General features: G+C 43.0%; 1 protein-coding gene across 3 annotated transcripts in view; it reads right to left on the minus strand.

Moving 5' to 3' along the window:
* med13a (mediator complex subunit 13a) overlaps positions 1–26,443 on the minus strand; it is a 94,615-nt gene that overhangs the window by 38,942 nt on the left and 29,230 nt on the right. For all 3 annotated transcript variants that reach the window (XM_037748103.1, XM_037748102.1, XM_037748104.1), the window contains 4 exons: positions 8,148–8,293; positions 686–886; positions 386–580; positions 114–276 (listed from right to left, as the gene is read on the minus strand). In XM_037748103.1, the coding sequence (XP_037604031.1) occupies positions 114–276; positions 386–580; positions 686–886; positions 8,148–8,293 (705 nt within the window). The remainder of the gene's footprint in view (positions 1–113; positions 277–385; positions 581–685; positions 887–8,147; positions 8,294–26,443) is intronic.

Raw genomic sequence — 26,443 nt, forward strand, 5'->3', positions numbered from 1 at the left:
CTTAATCTACTGCTGCCCCAATCAATACTCAAAGAAAATCCTTTGGGTTCAACTTTCATTAATAGCATAGCTGATCAGTCTGCGCTTCTTCCTTGAGACAAAAACAGACGTACTTGTTCTGGGCTCGGTTGATATTGCACTCTTGCCAGACGCGCTCCACCACCTGACTGGCTAGCCGGCGTGGAACCTTGCCTCCGTGGTGACTTGTTCTGTCCACACTGAACGCATCGGATGACGAAGGCATCTTAACCCACTTCTGGGCCGAGTGAGAGTCCACTGGGGAGGGAGAGAGCGAGGTTAATGGTGCAGATCAATTCAAAAGCGAGCCTCACCCTTGAGAAGTAACTGAAGTCTTTATAAAGTTACACTGTGTTTATCCCACTACCTGTCTGAGCCTCCTCAGGCGATGTGGGAGGGGTGAGGGTCACCAAAGACATGGCGGGCTCTCGCTGGGAAGCAGGCACTTGGTGGCCAGCCGAGTAGACGGCAGTGCAGTGGGAGGACCCCACAGGGGCCACAACGGGGATGTCTGACTGGGGTACCAGCACTAGGCAGGCTGGGTACACCATCCGCACACCACCTGCACACACACACAGAGAGATGTTCACGAATCAAACCAGTCAGCTCTACATTTGAAACAGGGTCATCTCACGAAAGATTAATCACATATAGTTCCAAAACTGACCTACGAGGACCTCCACGGAGGCCAGAGAGTCATCCTCCCAGTCCATGTCCTCCGTTTTGTCTTCCGACACACCCCCTTTGGCGCTGGGGCTGATGGGATAGAACTGGTTCCACTCTTCAATCAGCTTCTGGGTGGGTGGGTCTGACATCTTGAACGACTGGCCGGTCAGTGTCCCGTTCAGGCCAAAAGGACTCAGGATCACTAATCAGGAGGAAAGGATGGGGAGAAGAGAGGAGAGAAAGACAAGACAATGTTAGCCAATGTGAGGACATCTTCAACTCTGCATCATTCTCACAAGACATTTTTCATTATCCAAAGCGAGGGTCTAAGGACAGAGGGTGTCGTATGCTGCTCAGATTGTAAAGCCTTGAGGCAAATTTGTGATGTGTGATATTAGGTTATATACATAAAACTGACTAGACAAATCCTCCCTCCATCTTCTTTTCTTCACCTCTGTATCCTTTACTGCACTTCTCTTTTCACGTTCTTACTTTCTTTATTACTTCTATCTTTCTTCTCTTCTTTGTTTCTCCTTCCAGATTTATTTTTTTAAATCCTCCAACATTGGTTCCACATTTTTCTCTAATTTTTTGAACGTTTCAGATAGTCCTCATTCTTTCTTCTTCCATCCCTTCTTTTGTCTCCTCTTCAACAAACTTTATTTCTACCCCTTTCACTCTTTGCTTCCTTCTCTTTCCATCTCTCATCCCCTTGTCCTCCTCCTATCTTGTCCTAATTCCTTTCTGTCATTAGTCCTTCCTTATGCCCTCTCCCTAAGTTTCAGGGCCTTCAACTCATACCTTCCCTCACTGCCTTCCTATTTTTATATATTTTTCTTCCCACTTCTCACTCTTGCAACAATCTAATTCGTATCTTGATCACCCGTCCCTTCTTTCTTCTTCCATATGCTTTCCTTTCCCTGTCATTCTGCCGTCTCCGGCCCGAATCAGCGGCGCTCTGACCTTTTCAGAGCACCGCTGGACCCAGCTGGTCCCGTCTGACTCGCCAAATACTTACAGAGCTATCCAGACGCCAATTATTGGCAAGCGGTGGCCTCTCAGAGCCCATAAACAGAGGCTTATAAAAAGGGCCACTCCTCGGCAAACACACTTGACTGCACAGAAGTATGAGAGTCACACAGAGAGCCCATCAGTCTGCTCATAGAACAGACCTACAGCCGTCAAGAGAATGCAGATAGTACTACATGCATAATGCATACATATGAGCACGGAAACCATATGCATATCAACGTTAGAGACATAAACATATACATAGACACACACACACACACACAGCCTGTCAGCTTGTTATGCATCCATTCTCTGTATCACACATATGAGTGTGGAGAGGAGGCTGAAATGGTTCTACTGTACGAACAGACTGGCTGGGTGGCTGGGTGTGTGAGTGAGCATTAGTTAACGTCCCTCCGTGCTGCTTTTCTAGTGTGTCATTACTAGGCTGGATGGCCTCTGTCCCCAGGTATTGATCCTGCGGCTGGACCAAAGAACAGCTCCCAGGATGGGAAAATGGCGGGAGACACGAGGAGCACAAGGGAATCACAGGGGATCAATCCAGCGCAACTGTATCTCATTGAAATCAGCCTCAATGTTTACTGTTCACGCTCTCTGCACCATATCAGAGTTGTATTATTAAAGCAAACCAATTACTTCCTATTACTACTGCTTCACATGAAAAACATTCAACTGGCAAAACAGGGGATGGCTTTTATTGTGAAGCAGGCACAGGAAACAATGTATTAATCACCACTTACGGCACTGAGCGCTATCGTTCATCAAAAATGCATCTACAAAACAAGATGAGTCATTTTTGGCATTTTCTTTGTCAGCGGATCTGTTTGAGTTTTTTGCAAGGTAGTAATGAAGAGGGAGCTGTTTGAGAGAGCCTGCAAACCTCCAACTCCTCTGCAAGGTGACCAACTTCACTATGTCCTGCTGTCCATGTGCAGCATGAAATCAGATGGTGATTACAATTACTATTGACTGACTTTAAAGCTACTATGAGGAACTTTCATTTTGTGTTGATTTTGACGGGCCTTGTGGACAAAAGCAGTAGCGTGTCCAAGCACTAGAGTCCATTTAGGAAACCTCTCATTTTACTGCAGCAGGGTTCGACAGTCTGCGCCGCGCAGTCCTGGTTCTCCCGTGCCTCTCTTCCCTCCAGTGCGCCCAACAATACGGCCTGGGCCTCCAGCAGCTTGGTGTAAGTGCCGGAAGCGAAGCTCTCCACCTCCCGCTGGAGATCCGACGGCAAGTGGAAGGCGGCAGCGAAGCCGGATCTGGGTGTGTCTGCAGTGGGCCGGTCGCTGCCGGAGGCCCAGCTGGAGCCTGAGCTGAAGGAGTTTCTGGTGAACCTGCATGATTGCGGCATATTTTGTGCGGAATCCGACCCGGAGTCAGCGATGACGAGCATTAAGAGTAACTATATAGAATTGCCATCTTCTCGCTGATGGTCTCGTTTGCTTATGTAGGTCATGTAGAAGCATCAGTATTGAATTGAGATGGTTTCATAACTAGTAAAGTAACTTTAAAACAAGCTGAGTTTGTTTGACTGCACTGTAAATAAATACACCACCAGCTGCTATTCTGGACCAATTTCAGAAATTGTTGTTCCCATTAGTCAGTTAGACAGAAAAACATGGGAAAATAGGGTCCAGGTTGAGTTAACGTTTAATGTAGTGAGTGGCAGGTGTAATAAGGTAGTGGTGTAATAAGGTAGTGGAGTAAGAGCACTGTGGAGCATCACCAGGCAAAGTTTGGTACTTAGAGTTACTACAGCATGTTGTCTAGACACAATGTATCCTGGATGTGGTTTCACCCTTGCCTACAGAACATACTACATCAGCAAAAACAGCTGCGCAGAGGGAAGAACAAAAGGTTATGTTGCGGTACACAACAACATCCAGCTATGGTCGATCATATTAACCTTAATTAAATTCAACCCCACTCCTTTTCCCTTTCATTTCTGCATTTCTTGCTGCACACACACACTCCTCAGACCTGAGGCCAGTTGTGGAAGAGAGATCAAATTCAGCACAATTATGGAAATGGTTTACCGTTTTCCCCCATCACCACCCCACCACATCCCTCCTGCCTCTCTCTCTCTTTCTCTCTCTGACTGGAAGCCTATCTCTGGCTCCCTGAAGACATGTCAAATGTGCTCAGATCAGTGTAATGGGCTGAGAGTTCATTACATTCACTCTGCGCCCTTTTATGAGGTCACATCCTGGAGAGGTCTGCCTGCCGGAGCGCTCTGCCGCACAGTAAACCAAGCTCGGCAGAGGTGGTGGAGTGGGGGGGAGGAGATGGATGGATGAGGGGGGATGGAAGTCAGCCCTTCCTTGACGCTATGCTTGGTTAGCCAGGAGGAGATGCACTGCGGCGGTGAAAACACACACCTGCGTATAGACACGCCGTACTCAAAGACAAAACACACAGCCTGTGCTGATCGTAAAATACAAACACACAATAGAGACACATGTCTGCTTCACTTGGGGCCACATAAATCAGTTATTCTCAACATGGGGGTATCTCCAGGGGTGCTTCAGGGCGTTACGGTGCAGCCCATCAAATCCAAATTTATATCATTTTATAATTTTAATAGTTCAATTACAAGATAATGCACAAGAATTCAAGCAATTCAACTGAGGCAATGTCGTACAATGGACTAAGAGGAGGTGTGTGTGTGTCTGTGTGGAGGATCTTGACATGATGGTTTTAAAAGGCAAAAGGACAGTCATTCATTGACCAATAAAAGGAGTCATGAGTAACTATCTACTAGTTGGCAGCTAGGGAGCAATATGATCATCCTAAATGACTAGGAAACCCCATCACCATCCTTAGAGCAATCCATACACCACGTTCCAATAATGATTTTATTTTTATCCTTTAACTAGACGGGACATTATCACGTCCCTTCAGGAGAGCTCTAGACACAGTGAAGGGGTGGGCTATAGAGGAATTACTGTGGTGAATGGAGGGAGAGATCACTATTATTAGTCTGGAGGAGGCGTATGGAGAAGGGAGGCCTGAATCACATCTATCTAACTGGAGATGAGAAGGTAAAAGAGGAACACTTCTCCTCATGTGTCGCTCAACTTACATTTTTTTGTATAAAAAGGAATTTATAAGTGCTCCTTCGTCCGTTTTCTGGGCAGCACTCATTTCTAATGGGAACCGCATGGGGTTTAAAATGTGTCTATAATCTCGAGTCTGGTCCAGGTGGCGTGTTGTTGTTAAAGAAATACTTCACCCACGAAATGACCATTTGTATATCAATAACTGACCCCGTGTTACCTTGAATTCTTGAAGAAAACTTTGTTTTTCTCGCATGTGTCCACGGCCAACACAGGTAAATGTTAAATGGACTTGCATTTATATAGTGCTTTTCTAGTCTTCCGACCACTCAAAGCGCTCTACACCACATGTCAGCATTCACCCATTCACACACACATTCATACACTGATGGCAGACGCTGCTAAAGTGCCAACTTTGCCCATCAGGATCTAATCTAAATACTCATTCACACACCGATGGCTATGCCTTCGGGAGCAATTTGGGGTTAAGAGTCTTGCTCAAGGACACATCGACATATGACCCGGAGCAGCCGGGGATCGAACCACCGACCTTCCGATTGGTGGACGACCTGCTCTACCCTCTGAGCCCTATATAAAGTCTTGATGAATTGAAATAAACCAAGCAGGTTTAGGGCTGTTGCCAGAACCGCAAACCGCAGGGGATGGCAAATAAAAGCAACAACCGCTATGTTTTACATTTTTTTAATTCTTTGCAATGAGAGCTCTGCGTATTTACACTATGCTACAAACGTCAGCAGCGTGACGATTTGCTGAGCGTCTATTCCGCGCTGAGCGCTGCACGTTTGGTGTTTTTTCTGATCCTCAACAGCTGAAACACTTTCAAATTTGGGTAAAACGCTGCACTTGTCACTGTCACTTTTTATCCAGCTGTCCATTCACAAGGGGCAGGTCAAATATCAACAGTCACATCCTAACAAGTGCTGTTCTGCATTTATTTAGTTTTTTTTTTATATTTGCAAAAAAAAATAATTTAATAATACCACATTGTTGAGTCACTGCAGGGGAAATTCCTTTACCGCGACAGCCCTATCTAGTTAAAAAAGTATGTTCATTACTTGGGCATGGATGAGTAGCGTGCCTGCACAAGTGTGAGACTGTTTATGTGGAAGTGTTATAAATAATAAGGTTTTGGCAGAGGAGCATTAGTGAGCATACAACTGGAGAAATGAGACTTGGAGAGTTTGTAAACGGATGTTTATATATAGTTTTGCTGTTGTTAAACGCAGCCCCCCATTTACTTCTATTCATCAAGGATTTACTCCGTTTTTGGATTCACACCCTGGAGGCATGCGAGAAAAACTAGAATTCAAGGCAACACGGGGGAGAGTAATTGACATACAAATGGTCATTTTGTGGGTGAAGTATTACTTAAGTCAATGACAGAGTCCATTTATGTGACATCTGCTGGAGAGGGAAGGATCAGGGGAAGTCGTGTCAGTTACAAATACAAACAGGATGAGTGTGTGACACTTTCATTTTCACTCTAATAGTGTAGTTCGGAAAGCCAACTATCTCCTTCCCTTCACAACGTAAATATAAATATTACATTAATATTTCTCCGTGTGAGTGAAAATGCTAGCAAACAATGGTTTTGGGATTATAGAGTGTTTGGCTTAGGGTGGGGTAGTGAATTTAGAGCCAATGATGGAATATCATTAGAGCCACACATTTTATAGCTACACTTCACTATAATTTAAAAGGGACTACAGAGGCTTTTCTTCTTTCTTTAACTGGCAGCAAGCCAATCTGTAATGAAAGACAGCCTGACACAAGATTGTAGATGCATTATCTTGGCAACGGCACCCACCACAGCACACACACAACACACACACAGCACACACACAGCTTACTAATATATTTCATTAAAAAAAAACTACACTTGCACTAAGCATCTAACGTTTACAAGAAAATATATATTAAAAAAAAGCTTGTGAAAGCATAATTCCCTTATCTACTCTAGTATACTCCACCTTATCTCCTTGGGCCAACGGGATGTGTGCTTTGGTAAATAACAGCCTAAAGTTATTTGGAGCTAAGTGGGGTCCCTGAATCCTGAAGATTAACTTGTGTTTTAGTAGATGTTATTTCTTAGATTAATCGCAAGCAGTAATGTGTGTACAAAAACATTTTTAGTTTTTTTCCGTGGTTAAATTGGCTTCCCTGGAAGTGAAAGTAGCTGCAGCATGTCCACAAGATGTAAGAACATGATATTTATATATCTGATTATTATTAGGCTTGTTGTTTCTTTGGCTTTTCTTTCATAAATGGGACCAAAGAAAGCCATGACTCCTTACGTTGGTCCATTTTTTATTTACCCTTGACAGCAGAGATGGAACCACTCATGATTCAAGAATGCATTTCAGCCTTTTTCAAGGGAAACTTTTACAAGTTTTGCAACTTTGTGAGTGTGAAAACAAAAACTCTTAGCCAACAATACAGCATTATTCCTATTTTTTTTTTCTTCCAAATTCACAGTTTTGAGTCCGACTGGGCCATTCTGCACAGTCTGGTTAATTTTTTAGTTTTGGTCAAAATAAATAAATAATATTAACATTTAATTATCACAAAATGTATTATTACTAGGCTGTAATGTGTGAAAAATCCTCAGCAGCTGCCCTTACATTTTGGATAAAATTGCAATGCAAGAAAACAAATAGGCTACCAGTCTTTCTGGCATGGCATGCGTAAAATATGCAGCCAGAGGGCTTCTGCTGGATTCTGTCAGCTGATTACGGCTTCTTGATTTGGATTGAGGAATTCCAAGGCAGTCAGCAAAGAATTAAAGAGAGAACAAAAAGCAAGACATACCGTAGAAGCAGTATTTATTTCCTCCCTTCAAAATCGCTCCCTGTTTATTCATCTGTCACATGCATACTTGGAGGGTAATGATGTGTCTCACCATAACTGTGTGGCACTCCACTTGAGGGTCAAATCAAAGTGACACTTTATAACACAGCACTGTTCATTTGTTTATCCAGGTACTGATCAGATTTTTAAGAAACATGGGTATGATGTAACCTGACCCGTCAGATGGTTTGTTACACGGAACCATCTGAGAAGCCGTCATTGGAAATTGTTTGGAAAGGGCCAGGCACTTTCAAAAATACTTGGCAGGTGACTGAATGAACCATCTGTCAATCAAACTCTTGCCGGAGCCAGTCGGGAGTAGAGTGAAAACATCTTTTTTCTCTCATCTTTGCTCTTTTTTCAATGAAGAAAAAGTTTGTGTTTGCTGTTGCTGTGTAACACGTTCGCTTTCAATATTTTAGCTCAGTGCGTTTGAACTTTTCCTAGTGCATTCTGAGCTGCTCACAAAGTAATAGCAGTGTTAGCGGACTGGAAACCCACCTTGGAAGGGGCTGGACGCTTGCTGAGCCAGAGTGAGGTGCTCCTCCGTCAGATGGTAGACGGGTTGGTGCTGGTTGATCTCCACACTGGTGCACACGTTGCTCTCGCCGTGCAAGAAGAAGGTGAAGGCGCAGGATAGGTGCTCACTGTGAGGAAGAAGAGAGAGAGAGACATGAGTCATTTTGGATCACGCTACTTTAATATGCACCTTTGAAAAGAATTACTATGTGCAATGATTAACTCCAATAGAGTGACTGCTGTGGGGAAAAGAGAGCGGATCAGATAGTCTAGTTCATGTTGCTGCTCACGGGGAGAGAAAAAGAGTTGGCAGTGAGAGGAGAGGTAGAGACAGAAAATATGATATAAAAGCCTGTATTTTTTTTGTCAAAGGCTACAATGGAATCTCTCCTCTGTCTCATATTCTGCTTCAATGTGACAGAGACTCTTGATAGGAAAGATAAAGCCAGAGATAGATACAAGGGAGTAAAAGAAGACGCTGCTAATCGGTGTACCCTGTGGTGATACAAAGATGCCTTATAAGCCTGTATCAAATTGTCAAAAAGTCTATAATCTGATATTGCTACAGACAACAACGACGTGTCTACATCCTTCCAGTGCAATGTTAAATGGTAATCCCCTCAATAAATGGCATATATGGGTGGGAAATTTGAATTTAGGGACTTAAAGCGTGCACTACTGTCAGGATATAGTGACCGTTTCATAAAAATAACTTTTTTTAAAATCACATTTGCTCCAACTTGCCTACTTCAGCTTTAAACGGCCCACATAAAGGTCAAGTAAGTCAAACCAGCGGTGCTCACAGGTGGTATGTGTGTGCGAGTGTAGCGCTGTGGGTAAAACAAAGGGGCAAGCCCTGACTAACCCTGGCTTTCCAGCCAATACGCTCAGCTACAACAGTACCTTCTCTCTCTCTCTGCTTACAACAACGCCTGCCTGTGCCAGTCTGACCTCAACAGCACACAACAAAAGTGACGAGATGAAGAAGAAACGGAAAGCGAGGACGAGGCAGACGGAAGGAGAGAGGGGCAGAGCAAAACGCAAGCCATTGTCTGCAGGCTTTCCTCTCTCTTTCAGCCCGGTCTCGTCCATCATACACACACACACACGCAAACACGCACACAAATCACACTGATGCAGAGAGCGCGAGAGACAGTGCAAGTGACGGATGACCAAATGAAAGTGGACGCTGTGAATTTGGAAGTGGATCAAAGAGGGCTGCCTCCTCCGAGGATTTGGTTAAGCAAATATCAGTCTTCTCTCCCCGTCTCTCTCTCTCTGGCACACCTACTCTGCAGAGGATTAAAGAGAAGGAGCAGAGTGGGAGAGCGAGGCAGATGGAGATATGGAGAGAGAGAGAGAGAGAGCGCACTTCAATAAGATAATACCACCTACGTAGTGGAGAGATGCCCTAAGCCCCACAGAGCTCCACATTCATCTTACACTGCTTTTTTTTCCTGTGAAAATGAGGTGGTGCTAGTTAGTGAATGGCTACGAATGTATGATATGCATATATGACAGCTGAAGCAAGTAGGCTAATGAAGGTGAGTCAGAGCGAGAGGGAGGATTAGATATGCACCTATTCATGTATTGGACTGCTACTGCCACAAAATTTAAGGACAGGTTCAGATTTCTTTCTAGTCTGTCAGGATACAATATTTACATGCCTATATGTACACTGATAGCAAAATCCACACTCCATATCCTGTAAAACGAGACATAAAACAGCCCGCCGTTCTGTTGGTTGGCAGAAGCGAATATGAGGCTTCTGCAGTCTGAATTAAACAAATCAAGTGGGGCTCTTCCAAAGTTATGGTGTTTTTAGTATTTAATTCCCTCTTTAGGTTTACACAGTGTTTCCTTGCTCAGCTGCACATAAAGGGAACACACAAAGGGAACTTCACACTAAAAAGACTAACTATGGAAGATGTCCACGTAATTTGTCTAAGGGCTGCATTTGGATGACATTAGCACTGCATGAAGAAACACAGCCACTTCATTCATTTGAATGAGTCCACTCTGTTGATGATGCAGCTGCAAATAATGCAGGGTCACCCAGCAGAAAAGTTGGACCTGACTCAACTTTTGCCAGACCTCAATGCGACATCCGGCAAGGCCCTGTGTTGTCCAATCAAATACATGTTAAGCGCACATTCCTGGTAGATTACTTTATAACATGGACGTCGTATTTCTGCTGTTTACCTCGCTATCTGCAGGATGAAAGATAAAATGATTGCTGCCGTGATAGAACGTTCCAGAGTTGCAAAAGCCAGTCTCATAATTTTATAAACTGCTCTGCAGTGTCTTGGCATCTGATAAGCTTTCAAACTCAGGTACGCACGCCCACCAACACACCAACTTGCATCTTCTTTTAATGCAGGGCTGTTTTTGGTCTGAACGCCCTCTGACTCGGACTGCTGAAGCCTCACATCAGCCTGACATCAACATTTTTGCACAGAACAAGAACTGTGGAAATTAGGCTGTGGAGCAAACTACTGCATCAGATGTCTTGCCTTCTCCAGACATATTTATAACTGCTCTTTCCAGCCAATTTACAGTAGAATCCAAATGCATTATATTTGTGCCAAAAAGATAATATCAAGTAATAATGTTTTCATTCAAACAAAGACAATTTAGGCTAGACTGATAAATGTGATCTGCACATGACAAATATCAGCACATTGTTTTAACGGACCAATATTCGTAGTACAAAGACTGAGGCTTCAGTCGAAAATTCCCAGTCAAACAAATATTAATTTCAGTTCAAAAGAAAGTGGATATATCATAACTTAGTTGGACATGCAAGTCTTATTGTGTGACAGTTTATGCTTCCTAAAGCAAATTACTAAGAAATAACAAAATACCTGATGGAAAAAAAAGTTTATAAAAGGTGGTTAAAGCTGCAGTTGATAAAAATGGGGCAAATATGATTTTAAAAAGTTATTTTTATAAAACGGTCACTATATCCTGACAGTAGTACATGAGACAGGTAATCTGAAAAAAAAAAATCATGTGCCTCTGTGTTCTTTGGTGCGCCGAACAGCTGTCAATCACTTGCAAACTCCAACCAAACGGTCAAACTAGGCAGCGCTGATTAAGTATGAATCAATATTCTGTTACTGTAATGCCTATTTCTCGCATCACAGCCAGAGAGGAACGCTCTCTGAGGAGAAGCAGAAGTCTAGTTTTCTCTCAGAACACTTGAATTACAATTTGCTGAAAGGTTATTATGGAATTTTTGCCCAGTGATGCCAAAATGTCTCTGCCTACTGATGCTTTCAGTATTATTTTGGGCCTCATTTAAAAGAAAATGTTGCTCACCCTTTAAAAAAAATGAGGGTGTGTATTTATGTTTGTAGAGTGTGTGTGTTTTCTGTTTTACATACAAACAGGTAACACTGAGAGCTTTGTTTGGGACGTGTGTCACGACTGCTCCGGTGCTGAGGTAGTAAACGGCACCAGGCTCCTGCGGTGTACGTCTAGGGTGTGTGTTGTGTAAAACACCCTCCAGTCCTGGGGCAGGGCACGTCACCCAACCACCTGGAGTGTGTGTGTGATAAACAGCAGGTAGGAAAATAAAGATGGAGGTAAGAATGGCATGAGTCTTCCTCATTAGCGCAGCATGGAGCCGAATACTAGAAGCAGTGGCAAACGTGGAATGAAACGGGCTAAAAGGGGCTTTTTGAGGCTCACTTGAAAGGAATAAACCTTTTTTTGGGGTGAGGGATGGATGAACTGGTTACCCTTTGAAGCAATGTTGCCACTATAATAATGTATAAGCTGACCAACAGGCCATTCTGCTAACACTGTGGTGTATTTATGTACAGGGAGGAAAAGAGGGCAAATAGCCTGGAGAACGACAAGGGGAGGAAAGGAAAAGCAAGTGACACACTGACTACAACAGAGGGAGACAAAATGTGTTGTTGCATTCTGCAGACATCAACAGAACTGCAGTCTACCATTCTCCTCTCGCGCGCAAAGAAAACCTGACACTACACATTCACACACATTTGCGTTTGCAGGGCACTTGTGAGCTTGAGGTGGAGGGCTGCCATCTGTGGCTCAGCAGGCAGAAGTACAACCCGACTCTCACACACACAGAGCACAATCATTCATCATGTACATTTGTTAGGAATTGATTTCAATCTGGTATGATGCTGTCGTGTGGCGTGAGCTGATTGGTTAAGAAGATTAGCAGACATGCCAGCTGTTGACATTAAGACTGTCACATGCTAAATGATCACATTACTATCCATCCAGTCGTGATTAGAGGACGACACGTTCTACATGAAAATATCACTTTACATATCTAAATGTCACTTCATGATTCTGAAAATCTGTTTGTCTACTTGTAAACATCTAATATGCATTTGAGAGTTTCAGTGATTTTACTTTTTTGCTTATGTAACTTTAAATATTTCAGGTCACATGAACGCTGGACATAATCCTGTATGCCAGCCTCATTAAATGTTGTGGTGGTGTACACTAACTAGACACTTAGACCACTATGTTGCAGAGTGATTGCCGACAGAGGGGGTGGTTCAAATGTCAACAGGTGCTCGGTTAGCACTTGGCCGGGTAAGCGCCAAAACATCAACAAAAAAACATGACGCATTTCCTCACCACTGCGTCTCTCACTGACACACAAAAGGAGAAGGATTTAGTAAAGCTTGCGCTGTGACAAAATGCAGCACAAGCCCTATTGCATGTGTCAATCTGTCCGTGTACAGGAGTGTTCACCGTGCTGTCCACACGTGGTGTGACACACGCAAACATGCAGCATTGTGCTTAATTCAATTCTTCTGCAAACATCCACGGCCTGCTGGTGAGGCAAACACAATAACACACACCACAGCATGTGGGCCGCACATACACCGGCAAACAACAGCTGGTGAGCACGGCGGGAAAGTGTGTGTGTGGTAGCTGAGATCAGGTGAGCAGGTCAAGTGTACGTATGCGGAAGCCCAAACACTGATTTAACAAGTATTTTCATTTATATGATAACAGACCGAAGAGACTATTTCAGTGATTTCCAAAGATTTCTATATTCAGGCCCTAAAACAGAAAATAAAAAAGTACATATTTGTTTGTAGATCATTTAGCAATACACTCACTTGTTATGTAGGTAAAGTGAAATCTCAAAGGAATAATTCAACATTTTGGGGAATAAACTCATTTGCTTTCTTGCTTAGTTAGTTTATTATCCTTCCGGAAATTCCCTGTGTATCTCTGGCAAACGTCACACAAATCCAACCATAACAAAACAGACTTTAAACAGCAGAGTGCTCCACAACAACATCACCAGCAATCAAGAACTAAATACAACTAAATGCAAGTGACACTCCTATCATATCACAGGGATTTGTTAGAGACATATCGGAAGGTATGAAGGATCACAGAGCACGGGTAGTCCGCAAAGGCGGCACCCTGTACCTCCGTCCTGATGGTAACAGCTCATATTCAACATAGAGAAAGTGTGACACCTCACTGAGCATTGCCTGCCCTTCCCTCACCACTCGGGACTCACAAAGCCGTGTTAAGTCAGATTGTCCCATCGTCATCCTGTGAGATTGCCACTACTATTAATAATCATCATTTAATAGGCCTAAATTAATGGGAAAACTAGCCAAATAGCCTATCATCTTGGCATCGGCTTTTAGCGATCGTTCTGACCATCGTCGATCCCCGAGATCATGCTCTATCAGCAAAACGCTTTCATGCTGTTGCTGTAGGCCTGCAATCTTTCTAGACATATCAACATTAAGTTTGTTCACGTTAACTACAGACAGTGAGAAATACCAAGCAATAATGTAGAAAGTTAGAATACTCTCCAGAAATGATCGGTATAAGAGAACCGGTATCTGTCTTTCCACTCCAAACTGTCAAGGCGTACGCATGAAGTATAGTAGTTGTAATCCCTTTCTGTAAATAACACCTGTGTTTAAGCCCAGACAGTTTTACATCAATTACTGGCTCGCTAGATATTTATTTTCATTTGCAACTTCAATACAGTCACCCTTAATAACTACTTGTTGGTGCATCGCCCTGCTTGCTCTGAAATCAAAGATAATTTCCTTAGTTTTCTTGCTATTTAGCTGAAGAAAACTGGCCCGACTCCAACCAACGAACTCATCCACAATAATTCATCTTCAGTGATCAAACTAACAATCTCCATGTCATCAGCAAATTCAACATTGAAAAGAGAGAGTTAGATGCTGAGAGTTAGATGAGGAGATCGACACCACTCATGCCTGAGCAGTAACTATGTAGCTACAGCGAGCAGCCATGTGCAGTGACGTCCTGCACTATTCCTTGAAATGAATGTGACATGCCTGTAACGCTCCCCGTCTGCCTTTAACTCCAAATGAAATCGTAATTTCATTACGATTTCATTTAAAAACTATTTCTTACTTTGCCAAAAGGTCCCCAGGAACCCCCTGAGGGACCCCTCGGGGGCCCTTCTCCATGACACATTGTGCCTGTTAAAGTGTGTCGAACCTGCCTCAAGACTCAGGTTCTCGGGGATTTTAGAATGTCATCTCCCCTGCAGCGAGATACTGCTTGCACTTCAAAAAAAGAAAAAAAGGGCCAAAACCCAAGGCCAGTGTTGAGCACCACAGAAAACTGTGTTTGAAACACCACCTGTCAGCAGCACACTCGCTGTGCATGAGCTAACGGACAGACGCAGAAATCCCTCTTTAAACAACTAAATATGTCTCATCTCGTTTGTTTGCTCTGTTATTAGAGGAGTTAAATACATCATTTTAATGATGGGAGAGGAAAATATGAGATACAGCAGGCTGCAGTGTACCCAAAGTACTCAGTTAAACAGCCTTCAAAACAACTAGATACTTGTCGGTATAGTGTTCATTAAAGAGAATCACATTGTTATCTCTCTCTCAGTCATGTTGAGAGAGAATATGAAGGAGGGAGGGTTACCGCTGTAGCCTGACAAAAAGCCACAAGATCTTTTAATCATCTTTTCTCTCTCTGCCGCCACCTTTCCTCCCACTCCCCTCTCCTCTGCTCTTCATCTATTAACTGCCAACAGACTGGGCCGCTCTCTGATCTGCTCTCCTTTTTCCTCTCCTCGCCGTCACACACACAGCGTACGCTCTCGCTCACACGCCGCTGCGAGTCCACACAGGGCACTCCCCGCTCCACCTCTCAGATGCAAATGGCCGGTGGCCTTTGGCTCGGCGAGGAGACAGTAAGATAATCCAGTGAGGATTTGGAGCGGGGCCCACATACAAAGGAGGGCAGGTGGGCACATTTGCCTTCAGCTGGCATGCCATGGAAATGAGGTGCCAAAGGCCAGCGGCGACCTGTGCGGCGGCAGGGAGCGAGGGAGGGAGCCGCACGGGACTGACAGCCTCCATCAGTGTTACGTGGACGGTCTGCTGTGTAGCACACAAACAGATGATCAGCCGTTTAACCATCCCAAAGTTTTGATATGGCATTTATTTACAGAAAGGTACTTTCTTGTTTCTTGGCAGTACATAGAATAGGCCTTTTGACATTTCATCTGAGAGCTTATTCACTGTACCAACTGACAAAAATTCCGACTGCTTTTTAGTCCTCAAATATTTGTAAATTGCACTGGACAATATATTGCATTTATTCCATTGTTTGCCACAAATATATTTTCATTAACAATTGATTTGCCGATATTTATTCTCGATCCAACTACTCGTATACTAAAAGAATGTTGTCTCTGGCTGGTAATATTACATCAGACCCATCACACATCATGAAAACCAAGCACCGCCCACTGGCCGGAGCAAACTTTCTCATTTTACAGCAAACCAGAAAACCTGCAAGATGTTCCTGAAAACATTTGAGGCGAGAAATAGTTTGATCGGAGTTCACAAGCAGTGACCGACAGCTGCTCAGAGTCTCCTCGGCTCTGATTGGTTGTTTTCCTTCGAGCAAGTTGAAATCTTGCAAATGCCATCAGGAACGCAGGAGGAGGCAGAGGAACATGTCATGCACTACTGTCAGGATATAGTGATCGTTTTATAAAAATAACTTCTCATCATATTTACTCAAAGTTACCAAGTGCAGCTTAACCGTGTACGTTTTGGGCCACAAGACAATTTACGGAAAATATATTCTGATAATAAAGTGAAATCAAATCAAATTAATGAATGCATAAAATGTTCCCAAAAAAGTTAAAAAAAAATTGCCTTTGCAATTTCAAAGATGTCAATGAAAATATTCAGTTTGCAGTGATGTTAAAAAGGGAAATGCAGCAAATCATCACAATAGAAGAGCAGGAACTACTGAATCTTTGTCATTTTGCTTTGAAAAACGACAAGCTTTACTATATCTATCGATTATCAGAACAATCGTCGAATAATTTTCTGAAGATCAATTTATCAATTAAGCCAACTTAAATGAAGCTAGTTGATCGGCTTTTAATAATTAAGTTATATTCACTCTAACGTTCGTTCTTGAAAGAATTATTTTTTATCTACTGAAAAACTTTTTATTATTTGACAAACGGTGGACAACTGCAATGATGAAAAGAGACAGGATTGTTCTGTCTGAATAGAACAATGACTCCATCTCATTATGTTCTGTGAGTGATCTGTACCGGAGCTTGCCAGCAGATGAATTTGTGGCTTGTTGTTGCAGCAAATGGCAGCAAAAGCAGTTGCCCATGTAAATCTACAGGGACAGGGCATCCCAATTCATTCCTTTTACTGTCTGAGCTGCTATAAATCAATGCGCACTGTAATTTTTTATATCACAGGATTATGATGTTCCTGCCAATTCTTCATGCATTAGTGGCCTTTTCATGGAGTTTTATTTCCCCAAGTTCTGTAAAGTTATGTCGGTGCTGTTCTTTGTTACCCAACATAATTGTGCCCCAGCTTGACAGGATTTTTTGGTTGTCTTCTTGTGTTTGCTTCACGGTAAATAGTTTTACAAGCCTCTCGGAGATTATTAACTAATGGACATTTTTTCCTGACACAATCACTTAAAGGAATTGTGTCTGTATTTTATTGCTGCAGTTCTGTTAGAGTTTTATATTGTTGCAGTGAAATTTAAGACTGTGAAAGATGACAGAACTGACCATTAGCTTAGTATCAGATAAATGCATAGGCACACTCTCTCACACACACACACACACACACACAGTTACAAAGGCAATGTGAAACTTGATTTAAGCTGAATCGAAACCGTGGAGTTTGAGGTGAAAAGGACGGTTAGTGGAAGATATGAAGATAGAGAAGGGAAAAGGAAGGAGGCTGCAGAGCTGTAACATTCCACAGATGTTTGTTGGGTATGGCTGGCCGCGCTCTAAGAACTGAGCTTCCGTTTAGCTGCCGTACACTTCCTCAGCACAACAACAACAGAACCAGCAGCAGCAGCAGCAAGTGTCCTTACTACCTTCCATCTCTGGCCATTTTGCATGGCTGGACACAGCAGCCAGTCACCTCTGATCTGTTGTGAACATGGATATTTGCCATGTGCAGCAGCTTGTTGTTACGATCTGAGGCGTGTAAACATGTTTTGACTGGTCGTGTGCCGCAGCAGTGACAGGACATGCTGGCAGGGACACAGTTTCTGGCACAATATTACCAAACAATGTTTCTGGAATTAAAGCTTACAATAACAATCAGCCACCATGTGAACAAGGATGAATTGTTTTGACTATCAGTGACTGGGATAACAGAGACCGTGGTTAGTTATCAAAGGAGGCAGTGGTACTAGGGAGTTTGCATTACAGTGGAAACTGCTTATAATGATCATGTCTGTCCGGGTCAAATTGATCACTATAAGCGGATTATTATAACCAAATTGTTTTGTTTCTCTTTATTTCTTGTGCAGATTACCATCTAATCAACATTTTTATATTTATTACATTAATGCAAAGTAATAAAAAGACATTTTCGCTATTTACTGGCTGTCAATCCTTCTGATTTTTTTCCTTTCACCATGGGGTGAGGCTTTGTCGTTTTTCGGCCGGCACCGTGACACTGCAGCGCAGGCCGTGCATGCAGATGAACGGCTGCTCTTTGCCGGGGCTCCTTGCAAAAGTCCTTTTGCCGGAAGGTGAGCTCCGGATGCTGGTGGCATGAAGGGAGGCGGGCGCCATTCATCCGAGGTATCAGTTTCACTTTAAGGGGGCATTACGTGACCGGGCATTATCAATCCACTTGACGAGGGCGGCTTCAACCACAGGTGCTTTCCCAGTGTGCATTTGTTTTCTGCAAGGTAGCCTGAGAAACACCAAGTTTCTCTGCTGCATCTCGTTTCATAGACAGAACATGACTATTTATCCTGTCATGATTTCAATGTGCATGCAGCACCGGCCTCGGGTAGCCAGCTGGAATGCAGACGGGTTACCACGAGAGCCGCAAGGGAAAGTATCAAGTGAGTAAAGTAAAAAAAAAAAAATGTATATAATGTATATAGAATTACCGTAGTTTTAAAAATTGTTCCATATGTTGTTATGAAAAGACCTAAAATGAACACTGTAATTGGACTACTTGATTACTATAAGTGAATTATTTAAACAGCATTTGTATAGGAATGATTCGGTCACAAGCTTTTTGATCCAATTAAGCGGTTGATTACTGTAACTGTGATCACTATAAGCGGTTTCTACTGTATTGTTTAAATGATTCATGAGCCATAATCATCTGTCAACAGAATATCTGAAGACCGTGCAAATCAAAGCCACATTATGAATTGACATGGGACAAAAAAATGGGGATTTTTTCAGCCGATACCGATAATTACCTGCTTCTCATGGCTGATACCAATAAGATAACCGATAATTTCCCATTTTTGTATTTTTAAAAAGAAGTTCATAACCTGTAGTTTATTATGCAAACTTGGGGGTAAGAGTGGCTAAAATGTAGTGAGCACAGATGGATGGTACTTTCCCATAGCTCTAACTGACATCACTACTATTAACAACAACAAAAACAAAAGAACACTTCTGACTCTTCAAATGTTGATTACATACTTTTTAAACTTTTTTTATAGAGAATTTTGCCTAAGAATTATAATTAAATGCTTTGACATGTAATCTGTCAAATCAGACATGTCTATGTATACTCGATGCATGTTTATTGGCGGATTACAGACCAACTTTACAAACCGCCACCTATTGTATCGGAGTGTGTAGATGCTGCGCTTGTTAAGTCAATGAAAGCAATTTGGCTTGGTATTATCAGCTAATAATTTATCAGCTTTACCTTAACTATTGGAATAATATGGCCCGATATATATCATGCATCCCTACAAGAAACGCGCAAATTCATAAGAATGGTGCATATTTTCATTAAATAACGAGGTGGCATTTTATTCAGGAGTAACAAATAAGCAAGGAGAGAGGGAAAAAGAAGAATGACGGTGGTAAATAGCAATGAAGTAGAGGACACATTTCCAGGGTGATATTATCTTCCCTACTGTCTAGCCACCTGACCACTGGGAAACAACAACACTGGCTGCTGCCAAAGTAACACAAGCACACAAACACACGGAGAGCCCTGTGAGACGCTCCAGCCCCGGCTGTGGCGCACAGTTCACACAGGAGACGAGGCGCTAGAGAAAACACTAAACTAAAACTCTCGAGGCCCGCACATTCACTTACACACACTCAGAGCTCTATTACTTTGAATTGATTTCCCTCTGCCACAAATGGAGAAGGGGGTGAGCCTCTTTATATATGTCAGATTAAACTTGCAAAGAGATAGAACGACAAGTGCATAAAAAGAGGAGAGATCCGATCCTCTGCAAGTCTATCATACCCAAACGCAGATACAGCCGGCTAAAGATAATACTGACATAACCCTGGCAACAAGTCAGGTTCCAGCTCCCTCCCGGTTTAGGATGTATCACACGCAAATGCAGACACACCCCGGGGGTTCCTCTAATACACCTGCTGTCAGCTAAAAAGCAACTGTCGCTGTCTGAGCCAGATACCTTTGAAAAAATATATTCAGTAATTATGCTCATCAACAGGTTCGCATAACCACTTTGCAACTGCATCGTGATTGTGATGCCACATCTGTTGCTTCTGGTGAAAGAGGCACTTAGTGTATCACTGCAGTGGGGTATGCATTTAACAGCCAAAATAATGCACTCAAAGAACATAACATACTTGCAAACAATCTCTAACTGTGTAGCATAACACATCCGATAAACCTGTCGGTGATGTGACTTATGGTAGTATGTGACAGAGATGGAATTTTAAGCCGTGCTCACGATGAGTCATTAGGCCATCATGCCCTTAGTAATATGAAATGTGCAGTTGTAATAATAAAAGGTTCATTACCCAGAGCCATGGCCAATTAGTCAGCCTCATCCTGGATTAAAGCTGGGCTTCTGCAGCTAACCCACAAAAGGCGAGGCCTACTTTTACCCTTTTACTTTTAAATTAGATGAAGCGCTTTTTGAAAATCACGTTATACTGTAGTTACTGTGGTTTAAAGATTGACCACCAGCTGTGACACGGAAACTAAATGCCATAACTGAATTGTTGGGTTTTCCTAACAGTATCCCAGAGAAACGAGGAAAGGTTAACAGGGCGACATAATCTCTTTGTTTTACTGAACAAATTAACTTGCAGAATGTCAGAATAAATACCAGAGGTGGTGACTCTGTGTAGTGAAATTAGACGTCAACATCAGGTTAACAGCTCACGGTGCATGTAAACATTTACTCAATTGATGATTAAATGTCTCGAAAAAGACCAAGAATCAGATGTGGTTCATTTTGACTCCCCAAATTTAAAGCTTGATTTAAGTAGTCAGATTTGTTTTTATGCCAAATTAAGAGGAGATAAAACTCAGTATCTGACCTTATACTTTCTGGCAACATTAGCTCCAGTGGATAAGACTATGCAAGTTTTTCTAAGTAAATCAGCTATGTGTGTGTTGGCCTCAGTACAATGCAAAAAAGGCGACTAATCAACTAAGTGTCAACTTAGTGCCAATTTTGGGGCCGATTCCCCCCCTTCTGACAAAGATCAGCAAAGCCCTGACTTTTTGATGGTTCTAAAGATTATCTTTCTAGATATTCCTGTGGTTTGAGGTATGTTAAAAGTGTTTTTTACATCCCCCGATCGGCTCGGAAGTCCATCCTGACGATGATGCAGTCACGTGGGAAAGAACAACAGCCAATTGGGAACCAAGCTGACTGAAGCGGAACGACAACAACTGCCGTCATGGCGGCCGCGGCTAATGCTTGAGCTAATGCAAAACGCGAAGCATAAGGTAGTAGTAAGATGGACCTCAGAAATAGTGGACCATTTGTTGTGTTTATTTAACATGTTTCCATGACTTCATCCATTATTTTTCTTTTCTCTTTGTGAAATTTCAGTACAAAAACTAACAACACTAGTTCTTCCTGCCCGTCATCCGCCATGATTGTTCACGTTTGATGGCGAGAGATTGTTTTGAGTCTGGACTCTTGTTGTTCATGATTGAAATCTGTTAGAGTGTGGTGTGCTGTTTTGGCCAAATCGTTGCTCTCCACACACACACACACACACACACACACACACACACACACACACACACACACACACACACACACACACACACACACACACACACACACACACACACACACACACACACACACACACACACACACACACACACACACACACACACACACACACACACACACACACACACACACACACACACACACACACACACACACACACACACACACACACACACAACATAACATGTCGTTATGCGTGGGGTCTCTCACATCTTCAACATCTGTTAAGATTTGAAAAATCTTTTACTGAGGGCCTGCCTTTAGTGGAAAAATAAACTGTTCTTTGTGCTCTGTGCATGGCAGTGGAAGTTTGCTTGTTGATGCTTTGAAAACAAGTGTGTGTGTGTGTGTGTGTGTGTTAGAGGTAACAACAACAGCTTTACAATCAAACAGCGCATTCAGCAGCACATCAGAACAAACTATTAACAGTATTTTATGTTGTAATGTCTAGTTCTATTAATGAAGCTGGAAAACATGTGTGCAATGACCTCAACTCAAGCTGAGCAGTTTGAAACCACAACGTTGTATTCCAACCGGCTTGGTATTAAAATGCATTTTGCCTCACTCCACTTCTCCACTTAAACTGCATAACATTCCCTACTACTTAGATATTATTTCAAATTACACACACACAAAAAAATATGGCAATGGTATCAATCTCAATGCACTTTTATAATCACTGAAAATGAATCCCTGAATTGTTAAATCAATGAGCTTTGAATAAAGAGGATGCACTAGGAGTTGTTTCTACTGATGGCTGCGCAGACAGTGTTGTCTCTAAACAGTGAGAAGAAACATAAAGACAGGATCACTTACAGCCCCCTGATCCTGGGCTCTAAATCAGGATTATGTGTTCTGCAACCCTCAAGTGTGTCTTAAGGACTCTTTAGTTACATTATTAGTGCGGTGAATCCAAACTGAAACCAAAATTTGGCTAGCACACATCTGCTTGGAGTAACTCTGTTTCAAGGTCTCTCTGGCGTTCGCCGTACCCTGTGGCGAGGCTCCTGTAGATCTGTAAATACAATGCAGCCACCTTGTAGTCTACAGTGATGAGGTGAAAGGTCTAACACCATATAAGGGATTAGCTTTAAATGTGGCCATCTGTCTGAACCTCTGGATTAAAGACAGCACCACAGCAATCACAGTTACTTAGAATAGGACAGAGAGAAAGGGAGAGGGAGGGACGCCTGACGGATTAACTATGACGACTTCTTCAGACCTCCGCTTGGCCCCTGCTCTGCCACAGCCTCCGGTCACATAGGAGGACGGGAGGAATGGGAGGAATGCGGCGACCGTGGAGACAGGAGGGTGTGAAGAACAGAGAGGGAGCAGAGGAAACGTAAGGACACAGGATTCCCTCCCTGAGCGGAGAAACGTGTCCCCGCTGCTACCCTTGAATTCCACTGCTGACACAACACGGGTTTCCTCAGTGGCACAACACATAAAAAGACGAGGACGCCTGCTCACTTTAGTAATGAGAGATAAATTCTTTGTTCTCTCAGGGCCTCCAGCTGGCATTAGAAGAAATGAGGCAGGCATTCAGGAGCGGAAATTGATGGGAAAATATTATAATAAAGGTGCTATGAGTTTCCTGACGGTGTCTTGTTTCTTCACACTACCTGAAACATTGTGAGCGTTTTGTTCACTGTGCACACCGTGTCAGGAGATACGCCAATGTCACATTGGCTTTTGGAAATGCTATACCTTGTTCACTATGATAGAAAGCCATATCCATCCTTGTCAACTGAGTGATACCAATTTTTTTTTTTTTTTTTTTTTTAAAAAGGGACTGTATACAAGTTTTTATACATATTAACATTTTTTTATAATTTTTTTATTGCGAGTGCCTTTATTTTCAGCTCAGCTTACAGGGCTAACAGAGTGCAACCATAGCTAACGTTCGGCTAAAAATGGAGTCCTCTAACGCCAACAAACAACCAGCCCCCACCACAACTCAGACTCCAACACAAACTCCACGGAAGCACAAACAAATCAAAGTTATATCTAGTGAAGCCCGTCTTGTAAAACAGGACTGTGACCAACGTCGGGCATAAACTAGTATTGTGGGAGTGGCGTAGGTCATTTTGTGGAATAGCAGTGCCAGTGTGAAGAGAGTGTGTGCACGTGGGAAGTGAGTGGTGAAGCAAGAGAGAGAGAGAGTGGCGGAGAGTGTGTGAGAAAACGAGCAAACAGTGGAGCAGAAGAGAGTTTAGCTTTGAGAATATCAACTGAATATACAGTGGAAGTTGCAGTTTGTGCAGAAATGCATCTTGTTTCCCGGCTGCTGAGTGGAGTGACGGGGAGTTAACTCCGGAGCGAGTAACATTATCGACTCCAGGCGGCCAAGAAGACCAAAACTACGGTGTCTTCCCTGCGCCTTCTGACCACCGTCGGGAGGCTGAAGCAGGAAAAGTTAACACTTAGATCAACATCAGCCAGGCTTTTGATTCATGGAGGGTCCTTTGTTTTGTTAAGCTAACATTACTGCAAAGCATATGAAATACATAGTGATATTGTGGTTTTAGTTGGCTAATGTTGCCAACGTTAATCAACATGATGCCTCACTCTTTTGACAGTTGCTCGCTCACGTCTATGTAGCGCAGACACAAGCGTGAGCAACAAGATGCTGACTGTCGTTGACTTAACAGCCACAGGTGTCACTGTTCACAAGCAATTTCTGATTCTTACATATAGCCCCTTTAATTTAAATATTTTTTCTACCGTTAGGATGAATATTTTTTCAACCAATGCAGTCACCATAAATACTATATTTTGCCTTGAGGCTGACAGTTCAAATGGGGGCATATGGTTCAAATAAGTATACTGGCAAATAGATACAAATTGTAGGGTCTTTGCAAGGTCAGCGATGCAAAAGACTTCGCTTTAAATTGTAACACTAAAGTCATGCAATGGGAAATGAACTATTAATAATGTATAATTGAGCAGCAATTAAGGAAATGACCCGTACCAATGAGAAACGCTGGTATTTTCCCTTTAAGAGCCATATTTATCTCGTGGACAGGATCTCTCCAGCAACATGATATATCCAGAGCGCCGGGTCACATGGTCCCACAGCCCAGCGAGTCTCCCTGGAGTTCCTGCTGCTAGAGAGACGATGATGATGAAGTCTAGGGAAGACCAGGGGGTAGGGGGTCGAGTGACGGGGGCGAGGTACTACTTAGGAGAGGTGATGAGTTGTCCTGTATACCTATATCAACAGTATTAGTCTGCATGCACACTACATGGTATAGATGCAGTGTTGTCTGGCTGCACTTCTTGTGTCTTACACCAATAATCCCATCGTGTGCCAACTCCTCGACTGCCCTCGGTGCGGACCGGCTCGCATGCCGACTGTTGACGAGCGTGTTTGTGTGGCCGTCTCCCTGTGTGTTTGTGTTGTGCTGGGAGCAGGGAGGGGATAAATTTAGCGCTTTAGCCCCAGACTGGAGGCAGTGGCCCTTTATCCTGCACTGTCCTACTTAACAGAGTGCTGCTCTCTGCTTCCGCCTGCCACAGCGCGCCAGGACTCACACATTCACCTCCCAACGTCGGGCCAAAACAATAGAAGAAGAATGTGCTCGGCGGCATAACACACAGTCATGCAGAAAAATGTTGCATGTGTTTCTGCAGTGTTATTGTATAACTATGGTTTGCATTCAATCATTATCATTCGCTGTAGTAATATGAGCTGCTGCACACTGGCCTCATTTCATAGCAGCTTGATTTGTTAGTGATGCTTTCAGTCGGACAACTAAATGCACAACCCACTACACATATTTAAATACAGTGGAGTAGTAATCTAACACTCTCCTGATTGCAGCGCAGTTGGACTACATTATAGGTCTCCTAATACAGACCGCATATCAAGCAGATAAAATAGAAATGATGTCCCGTCTGTCCTGATCAAATTGAAACATCAAAGCAGGCTGGATTTAACGTCGTTCTGAATTTTGGTAACGCAGCCAATTAGGAGCAAGTCAACGAGTTAGTCTGCCTTAAGCTGACCAATAGAGCACGAGCATCCCGCTTCACCTTGGAAACACACGATCCCATGGTGCATTTCCCTGCTGCCATGACAACCGAGAGGAGCTCTCCCTTGCTCGTTCCCTCACCCCCGTCCCTCCCTCCTTCCCTTGTACTCTCTCCCGCTCTCTCTGTTTCCTGAAGCCAGTCTACCTAGCAGCACAAGGTTCACACAGAAACAACCAGGCTGCACAACTTGGAGCCGCCTGCACTCCAGACAAAGAGAATTACTGTCAGCTGCATCAACACATACTGCTGCCATTTGCAGTTCATATATATATATATTTTTTTTTTATTTTTTAAAAAAAGGATTCAACCAATGCAGGTGCACTGATTTATTACATATAACATATATATAACATATATTAAAAATAGTTAGATTATTTTCAATATTACATTTCAACTTTAAGCTTAACATATTTTGTTTCCTTGTAGACTCAAAAATGGGAGTCTGAAAAAATATGGACATTTCTTAATAACTTCTTGATATGAAAACAAGACAATAGGAGGAACTGGAGGCACTAATAGAGGTTATCATTATCATTATGAGAGAGAGAGAGCGCGAGAGAGAGAGCGCGAGAGAGAGAGAGAGAGAGAGAGAGCGAGAGAGAGAGAGACAGAGATGATGTAAGCATTTCAACACAGGCTGAGGTCTGGGGTTGAGGTTCCGAACACTGTCAGCTGGCCACAGCCTCCACCAACTGGAGACTTTGGATGTT

Source organism: Sebastes umbrosus, chromosome 17 (assembly GCF_015220745.1).
Source record: "Sebastes umbrosus isolate fSebUmb1 chromosome 17, fSebUmb1.pri, whole genome shotgun sequence".
NCBI classification, from domain to species: domain Eukaryota; kingdom Metazoa; phylum Chordata; class Actinopteri; order Perciformes; family Sebastidae; genus Sebastes; species Sebastes umbrosus.